This window comes from Neomonachus schauinslandi, chromosome 16 (assembly GCF_002201575.2).
Source record: "Neomonachus schauinslandi chromosome 16, ASM220157v2, whole genome shotgun sequence".
NCBI classification, from domain to species: domain Eukaryota; kingdom Metazoa; phylum Chordata; class Mammalia; order Carnivora; family Phocidae; genus Neomonachus; species Neomonachus schauinslandi.
In genome coordinates, this window is record NC_058418.1 from 58322621 (window position 1) to 58331265 (window position 8645).

General features: G+C 61.8%; 1 protein-coding gene across 3 annotated transcripts; it reads right to left on the bottom strand.

Moving 5' to 3' along the window:
• MVD (mevalonate diphosphate decarboxylase) lies at window positions 1–8082 on the bottom strand. 3 transcript variants are annotated; one of them, XM_021688566.1, is made up of 10 exons: window positions 7960–8082; window positions 5795–5865; window positions 5176–5290; window positions 4687–4833; window positions 3790–3989; window positions 3488–3562; window positions 3107–3325; window positions 2622–2737; window positions 1333–1441; window positions 1–709 (listed from the first exon to the last, which is right to left on the bottom strand). In XM_021688566.1, the coding sequence occupies exons 1-10, from the start codon at window positions 8027–8029 to the stop codon at window positions 629–631; spliced, it is 1203 nt and encodes a 400-aa protein (XP_021544241.1). In that variant the 5' UTR covers window positions 8030–8082; the 3' UTR covers window positions 1–628. The 3 variants fall into 3 exon arrangements, with proteins under 3 accessions (XP_021544241.1, XP_021544248.1, XP_021544256.1); XM_021688573.2 differs by having other exon boundaries at window positions 1–713; window positions 7960–8075; XM_021688581.2 differs by lacking the exon at window positions 4687–4833 and having other exon boundaries at window positions 7960–8075.
• Between the last annotated feature and the right edge of the window lie 563 nt (window positions 8083–8645).

The window sequence follows — 8645 nt, forward strand, 5'->3', positions numbered from 1 at the left end:
TCAGCCCGGCAGCCTTTATTCCCAGCAGCCTGCACGCTCCGTGGGTGCTGCTCGCCCACCGCCCGCTGGAGACACAGCCGGGGTCCTTCTGTAAGGAAACATTCCATTTGTGCCGCATGCCTGAGTCTGGCAGAGGGACCATGGGGCCGTCTCAGGCTTGAAGCTTCTGTGGGGGGTCCCTGAGGTCTGCAGCGGTGACCTGTCCTCCGGCTCTGAGGAGGGGTGCCAACTCCCCGTCATGTCCGGCAGAGCTGCTGTTTGGGGCTGTGGGAGTGGCCTCTGAAGGGGGGAGTGGCCTCTGAAGGGGTGCCCGGCAGCTCCACACCGTCCAGCTCAGCGCCCGGAATCAGATCCCTGGCACTCATACCCGCTCTCTTCTCGGCAAAGCACTGGGTGAGGCTGAAGCAAGGTGAGGCCCTTGGTGGGGGGCATTCCCGACGGCCTGGGTGGTGCACATGCTCACTCCTCTGACCCGACTCAGCCACAGCACATGCTCCGGCCTGGAGCCTGGGGGCTAGCCCTCAGGGCCCAACCAGCACGGACCCGCCAGCCGCCACACCCAGCTCCCCAGTCCCAGCGAAGCGGCCCTTCTCCCAGCAGCGGCCGGGGCTCCCCTCGGGGAAGGCAGTCAAGCGGCTGGCTTCGGCAGGCCATCTGGGCCCAGGAGGTGAGCCTGACGGTCATCCAGGATTTGAGGCCCAGGTCCCACCTGTCAGATGGGGATAACGGGAGAGGCAGGTAAGTGCAGGTCAGAAGCTAACAACCCACGTGGTAACACCCTGACACCCTGACCCACATGGGGCACCCTGTCGCTTGACCTCCATCACCCAGACCCGGGGTAGACAGCAGGTCCCAAGTGGAAGGGAGAGACCCGCCCCCGGCAGCCCCGCCCTGGCAGCCCCACCACTGGGGGCTCAAGTCACAGGAATTAGAATCAGACAGATCTCAGTGAAATGCTGACTCAGGCATTCAAACAGGGATTCTGACCTGATCCTGTGCGGTGAGCCAGAAAGGTCCCCAGGATCCCCAGCACCTGTGTGTCTCCCTAAGTCTGCCCCCTCAGCACAGGGAACACCACCCCGCAATGCCGGGGGTCCTTAAACATCCACTTGCAAGGTAAGTGAGTGAATGGGACAAGCCACATTGTACTAAATGCTCTGAAAACCCAAAGGTAATGTCACTGCATCTTCTGCTCCTACTCTTGGCAAGTCGGCTTCCCAGCCAACTGGGAAGATGGCAGCTGAAGGGAGCCCCTTCGCCTGGGGGCAGGCGGGGTCTGCGCCCGCAAGGCTGGAGGCACCCCCCTCAGTCAGCAGGGCCGCTGGGCCTCACCTGGGTGGCAATGATGTACTTGACACCGCCGGGGGTGGGGTCCACGTCCAGCGCAGCTTTAAGCTCCTCCGAGAGGGGGACAGGCCTCACGGGCAGCCCTTTCAGAAACCTGGGGAAAGACAGGCAGGCAGGTCGGGAGGCCACGGACGGGAAGCGTGCAGACAGCAGATGCAAGACAGGAAGCAGACTGGCGGCTGCGGGGGTTGGGGGAGGGGCGCAGGGTTCTTCTGGGGAAATGCAGAAGCCCCGGAACCAGACGGGGATAACGGGAGAGGCAGGTAAGTGCAGGTCAGAAGCTAACAACCGTGTGTGGGCGCAGCCCCGGGGCGCGCACTCCAAGGCTGCACAAACACTATCAGTACGCGGTGTGGATGTGACCTCGCACACGAAGTCCGGTACAAGTGAGCAAGTGCCTGGCGGGGTCACCAGGGACTCTCACTCCTCACTCACCCGTGGCTCCCGCTTGGCCCGGGGGCGGGGGGGGGGGGGGGAGTGGGAACAAAGCTCAAGAAGGAAGCACCTCATGGGGCGCGCCTGCGTGGTTAGGCGGTTGAGCAACCAAGTCTTGGTTTCAGTTCAGGCCACGATCTCAGGGTCCTGGGATCGAGCCTGTGTCGGGCTGTGCGCTCAGGGGGAGCCTACTTCTCCCTCTCCCTCTGCTCTCCCCCCCACTCATGCTCTCTCTCTCAAATAAATAATGTCTTTGAAAAAAAAGAAGACAAAGGCAACACCTCAGTCCGAGGGGGGGTCCACGGACATGCTCCCCAGGAAGCGAAAGCCTGCAAACCGCCCACGGGGTGACAAGAGCAATGAGTTCAGAGTCTCCCACAAGGACACCAGCTGCCTTGGGGGCCGTCCTTGGTCACGGGGTCCGTCCACGGTGAGGAAGTCAGCCTTCCAGCCCCCACCCACTATAAGTCAGTGTTGCCCCAACGACAGTGACACATAAACCGACCCCCCATACTCCCTGCACCCCTGGCAGGTAAATGTCCCTGTGCTGAAACGACTGGAAGAGAGAAGTCCAAAGGCCTGGTCGTCACCGCGAGGCGCAGGCGCCGCCCCCAGGAACAATTACGCTGCATGGACCTGCGCGTGAGGCCACCGGGCTGACATGTGATGGTCACAGGGAGGCACCCTTGGGGGCACGCTGCTTGGCATCCCTGCAGAGACTGAAACTCCCATGGGACCCCCATTCAGCACCTCGGCCTCGGGGGCCACCGTCCCAGATCTCAGCGGGAGACCCTGCTCCTCCCTCCGCGCCTCCCAAATGTGGGGGACCCCCAACTCACTTGTCTCCGTTCAACTCGGGGGGGAAGCACTGTCTCACGGCAGCCACGAACTCAGGCACAGTGTCGTCCAGGGCGAAGACCACGGCATTGGGGCCCGCATCAAACGTGTACGCCACCTGGAACCCGCGCGGTCAGTGCTGAGTGTCTGCGGAGTGGCCGGCCCGGCTCACACGGAGACCCGGGGCTGCCCACGGCCAAGCCGGGCCCAGGCGACCTGCCTGCTGTGGAGCCGCGGCACCTCTGACCACCAGCTCAGGACCAGCGGCTTCACATGCGGGCCACGCACCCCTGCACCGGCCAAAAAACAAAGCGCCTGCAGACAGCAGGGGACAGCGGGAGCCGAGAAGCCCTGTCTCGGCCGGCTTGTGCTGGACCGCAGCCAGGCTCTCCAGCAGCTCTGGGCCCAAGGGCTGTCCCAGGGAACACGCCGCAAGTCTGGGGAGCCGGCAGAGTGGCGTCAGCCCCCACCTGCCCCCCCGCCTTGCCTTGGTCTGCCCGTGGTGGGCGTTGAAGCGGTGCACCAGTTGGACAATGCGCCTGGAGGTGTCGCTGAGGTAAGAGATGGGCGGGAAGGTGTCCAGGCAGGTGGCGTGGAACTGGTTGCTGTCCTTCATGGTCAGCTGGCCGAAACCCTGGAAGTCCCGCTCCTGGACACAGCGGGTCATCTCTGCCATGCGTGCTGGCACCACCGATTCAGCCCGGAACTGCAAGGCACACTCCCGTGAGGTGCAGCCGTTCCCCCTGCAGGGCGGCCAGGGGCTCTGCTGGGGGCTGAGCCGAGCCGAGCAGCCGGGCTTCGAAGGACGCAGGTGGAGCCTGCCGTGTTGCGATGTGCAGGACGTGCCCTGGGCCGCCACTGGCCTTACCCTGAGCAGGGAGCTGGTCTCCACGCTGGTCTGCATGCCCGCGGTGCTGCCCATCAGCTTCTTCTCCGCGCTCACCTGCACCAAGAGAAATAGCCTGGACCCCACCCTGCAGCCCCCAGCCTGAAACACCCATCCCGTTCCATCCCTCCCCAACCACAGAGGTCGCCTCCCTGGGCAGACAGAGCAGGCCTGGGAACAGTAGCCCCTTTGCTGCGGGGAGTCACTCAAAGCTTAGCCAGGTGCCTCCACCACCCGGGAAGCCCACGGGCCAGGAGGAACTGCCCCCTCCCAGCCTCACTCACCACAAGTATGAGGACTCGGAGCTCGGGCCAGTGTGACTCCGGGGCCACCTGCCGGGCGATGCTGTCCTTCCCATCGGCCCGCTCCCCCATCTGCCACTCCACAAAGCCACCATACAGGCTCCGGCAGGCGCTGCCTGAGCCCCGGCGAGCCACTTCCGAGAGGTCACTCTCAACCCCGTAGACCCGGGCCAGGGCATATGCTGCAGGCACAGGGTGAAGGGCACAGGGGGCTCAGATGGGTGGGGAAGGGCTGAAGACTTTGAAAAGCCATGTGGAGCAGAGGCCAATGCAGAGAGGCCTGAAGAGCGGGCATGAGCATGGTGGCTGGTAGTGCTGGGCATTAGGGAGCAGGGCTGGGCCTGGCCAAGGGTCTATTGCCAGGATACAGAGCTGGGGGCCCACAAGGCAGGCTCTCTGTCCCCACCACTGTGTGTCCTCCTGGCCTTGCCAGTCATCGAGGGCAGCTTAAGCATGGGCACATGAACTAGCTGAGCAAGTAAGCATCACCCCTGGGGTTTCTGCTAGGCCACATCCGGTCAGCCCACCGCCTGCCACTGCAGTACCCAGCTTTGCCCCAGGTGGGGAGGGCCTATTGGAGAGTGAGCCAGCACAGAGGAAAGCGGAGCAGGGGTCTGGAGGGAAGGAGACAGGTTCCCAGGGAGCCTGTCGGAGCACCCGGAGCCAGCTGCACCCGGAGCCAGCCAAGCCAAGAAACTGGTCCTATCTTAGGCTTAAGCAAGTTTGAGATGGGTTTCTGGCACATACAACCTAGAGGATTCTACACACAGAGCCTGGGGAAGATTTTAGCACTCGGGTCCCAGAAGGCTGCGAGCGTGTGAAGGGCTGCCTGCCGCGGCACAGCACCCTAGGGGCCCTGGGTCTCCTGTGGGCACCCACCGAGGCAGGCGTAACCTGCCGCTGAGGAGGCCAGGCCCGCGGCCGTGGGGAAGTTGTTCACTGATGCGATGTGAACCTTGTAGCTGAGGCTGAGGGGCAGTGGGTCCTCATCACCGGCGCTCCTCCGCTTCCGGGCCAGGCGGCGGACTGAAGGGACGGGGGAGACGGTCACTGGGCAGAGTGGCCCCGACCTGCTCCTGGCAACTCACCTGCCGTGAGTCAGGAAGAGGCAGCAGACTTTGTGCAGGCCTCTGCTCAGGGGAAAGCTGCAGACCCCAGCGCCAGACCCACACCCGGCTCCGGCTGTGCTAACAGGCATCCCCTCCCCCCAAAAGGGGCTGGGCTGTGGTGGGAAGTCAGGGGAGCCAAGAGGCAGCAGCACCTTCTGTGCACTCAGACCCAAGCCAGAGTGAAGAAGGGACAGTGGTGTAAGGAACCAGATTGGCCTGGCCCCAGTGCTGCACGCGTCCCTCGCGGGACCCCACTCACTCTCCCTTAGGCAGGCCTGGAGGCGGGGCTGCCCCACGTCCTCCTCCCGGCCATTCAGCCAAATCCGGTCCTCGGTGAAGTCCTTGCTGATGGCAGCTGTGGTGGTGGTTTTCAACTGAGAAAGAAAACACAGGCCACCTCAGGGGTGGGTGCTGGCTAAACAGCCCCCTCCACTGGGGAGGGCCTTCCTATGACGGCCCTTCACGGTCACGCACTCAGGGGCAGGGACGGCCTTACTGGAGAACAGGGCTGTTGAGGCCCAACAGGCCAGGCCGGGCAGTGAGGAAGGCCCCAAGCCATGCAGCAGGCTCGGTGCCAGGCCTGGCCTCCAGCACGCAGGGTGCAGCCCACACTTTCATGGCCCACAGCAGAGCCACTGGGCATGGCTCCCGGAGGAAGGGATGTGGACCTCCAGGGGAGACCAGGGAGCATGGGAGTGCATGTGAAGAACAGTCCTAACGGGGTGTGTGTGTGTGTGTGTGTGTGTACAGTGTGTGTGTGTGTGTGGAACTGTCACTGGCTAGGGAGTTATTACTACCAATCCAATTGTCACACAAAAGTTCAACAAAACAAGTTTGGTAGATATTTGCTTTGGTGTTTAGTGCCGACCCATACTAACCTGGTCCTGGTGCAAGGTGACACTCAGAGAGGAGTTGATGGGTAGGATCAGGTCCTCATCTCGCTTTCCCCCTGGAACAAACAACCCAAGGCAAGGCCAGTCCATTTCCCAGCCCTGCAAACCAGCACGCTGTTGCCCTCACTCCTCCCCACCAGTGCTCCCCCATCTGCCGGGAGCCTGCTCTCTGCACTGGATACATCCTCTTCCTGCTGTGCCCTCACCTTCAGGAAGTCCTCCTGGATTGCTCCCCACTTCACTGGGCTCCCACTCCCAGAGCGGAGCCGGAGACCAGCCCATCCCCCTGCTTCAATGCTTCTGTTTAATCTTGTTTCATCCGTTCAACAAATTACCTTGGAGTGCCTTCCAGACCCTGAGCACTCTGATGGTAAGGTTCTTGCCTCCCACACAGGAGGAGCCCTGTTACGGAAACGCCTCCAAGCTCTCTGCTCTCACGCCCTGGAGACACGCGGGACCGCCCCCACTGCTCGCACACCAGTGACAAAGGAAACCTTCACGGAGGGGGACGTGGCGGACCTCTCAGTGAAGCAGGCACAGCACACTGCGCTTTCATGTGCGGTGCTGGGAGGGTGGACAGTTAAGGGGGTGGTGATGACTACCGCCTGGCAGGTGACCCATGATGGCACAGACACAGACCGGCACAAACATGCCCAGCTCATCTGTGACAAGAGTGCAGAAGCAATGCAAATGAGAGGAACGGCCTTCTCAGCAAATGCTGCCCCAATAACGGGACATCCAGAGGCCAGGCGATCCCGTGCCTTACACAGAGAAACAATTCAAGGTGGGGACTTAAATTTAAAACGTAAAACTACAAAACCTTTAGAAAAACACACAGGAGAAAACCTTTAGGCTGTAGGACCAGGCAAATGTGTCTGACTTGACACCAAAAGCATGACCCACTCATGGAAAAACTGACACACTGGAGTTCACCAAAACTTTAACAACTTCAGCTCTTTGAAAGACCCTGTTAGGAGGATGAGAAGACAAGCTACGGAGTGGGAGAAAATATTGGCAAACCCCATGTCCAACAAAGGATTAGTATCTAGAAGATATCGCAAACTCTCAAAACTCCACGGTAAGAAAGTGCATGGTCCAAGCAGAACACGGACATGAGGACATGCAGGTTACAGGTAAGCAGGAGAGCAGGTGTTCAGTATCCCTGGCCCGAAACCCACAACCAGATGTCACCCCACCCATGAGAATAGCTCAAATAAAAACTATTGACAACACCACCACAGGCTGAAGAGCTGGATCACACGGACACTGTTGGTGGGAACGCAAAGTGGGGTGGGAAGTTTTTCTTTATTTTTTTTAAAGATTTTATTTATTTATTTGACAGAATCAGAGCACAAGTGGGGAAATGGCAGAGGGAGAGGGAGAAGCAGGGGCATCTGGGTGGCTCAGTCGGTGAAGCGCCTGCCTTCGGCTCAGGTCATGCACGATCCCAGGGTCCTGGGATCCAGCCTGAGTGGGGCTCCCTGCTCCGCGGGGAGCCTGCTTCTTCCTCTTCCTCTGCTCCTTCCCCCCCACTTGTGCACGTGCACTCTCTCTCTAATAAATAAAATCTTTAAAATTTAAAAAATAAAAATAAAAAACTAAAGTACAACTACCCTATGACCCAGCAGAGGCATTCCTGGACATTGGTCCCCAAAGAATGACAACTTGTATTCACACAAGCCCCGGTACAGTTTTGCAGCAGCTTGATTCACAATAAAGCTCAACCTGGAAACAACCCAGCTGCTAAGGAACGTGTGGGACGTCCCCACCAGGGAACAGGACTCGGCCCGAAACAGGCCAGTAATGAGTGATCAGTCGCCTGCACGTCTCCGGAACCACCGTGACAAGAGCCACTCCCCAGAGCTACATAGGCTGTGATGCCGCTAACAGCGATCTTCAGACGAGAGCATGATAGACATGGAGAGCGGCCCCCAGCTGGCCAGCTGCGGGAGACTGAGGGAGCCCAGCCCCCGTGCTGGACACTGTCACCGTCCCCTGAGGGGCTGGCCGTCCGCGTGGACACTGTCACCCCCCGTCCCGCCCCCGCGGGGCTGGCCGTCCGCGTGGACACTGTCGCCAGCCCCGTCTCGCCCCCGCAGGGGTAGACGTCCCGCGTGGGCCGTGTTCGGCGCCCCCGGCCGCGCACTCACAGTACTTGATGACCGCGATGTTGACCGGCGCGGTGCAGGTCACCGCCACCAGCTGCTTCTCGGAAGCCATGGCCGAGAAACGGCGAATTCAGCCCTCAGCGGCCAGCAGGGCCCGGCTCGCACCTCATCTGCCCTGCGATTGGCTCGCAGGGCCCCTCTGTTTCGCACGCCGCCCAATCAGCGGTGGACCCGGCCACGGCTTCATTTCTCAGCCAATGAAGGGGATCGAACGATGGACTGCCGACTCTGGGCCCGCCCCCGTTGGCGGGCGACCACGCGCCGGCTCTGCGCAAGCGCGGAGATATGCCCAGCCCGAGTCCACGCAGGCGCCGGGGTCTGCGTAGGTGCTGGGGCCGCGCAGGCGCAGGGGTCTGCGCAGGCGATTGGCGTCGGCCTTCCCTGGAGCGAGCCTGAATTGCGGCTGAGGGGAAGGTTCCCGCGGGCGGACGCGGTAGGGGACCGCACCCGGAGGGGCTGTCCCGCCGGCTTGGGCTCAGGGGGTCCCGGAGCCCAGACGCCCTCAGCAGCTCCGGACGACAGACGGGATGAACGCGTCAGGGGTGCCGCCGGAGCTGAAGGGCAAGCCCCGGAGTCTTCGGCCCCGCGGCGCGCATACGTCTCCCCACGCCTGACCGTTGTGTCCCCCGTGCCCCGAGGTGCGCACAGGTCTCCCCACGCCTGACCTT

Coding starts and splice junctions, on each gene's coding strand:
- MVD (XM_021688566.1), bottom strand. CDS start 8,029: ATGGCTTCCGAGAAGCAGCTGGTGGCGGTGACCTGCACCGCGCCGGTC. Junction 3,563..3,789: donor TCCGAGTCCTCATACTTGTG/GTGAGTGAGGCT, acceptor CTCTTGGTGCAG/GTGAGCGCGGAGAAGAAGCT. Junction 3,326..3,487: donor AGACCAGCTCCCTGCTCAGG/GTAAGGCCAGTG, acceptor TGTGCCTTGCAG/TTCCGGGCTGAATCGGTGGT.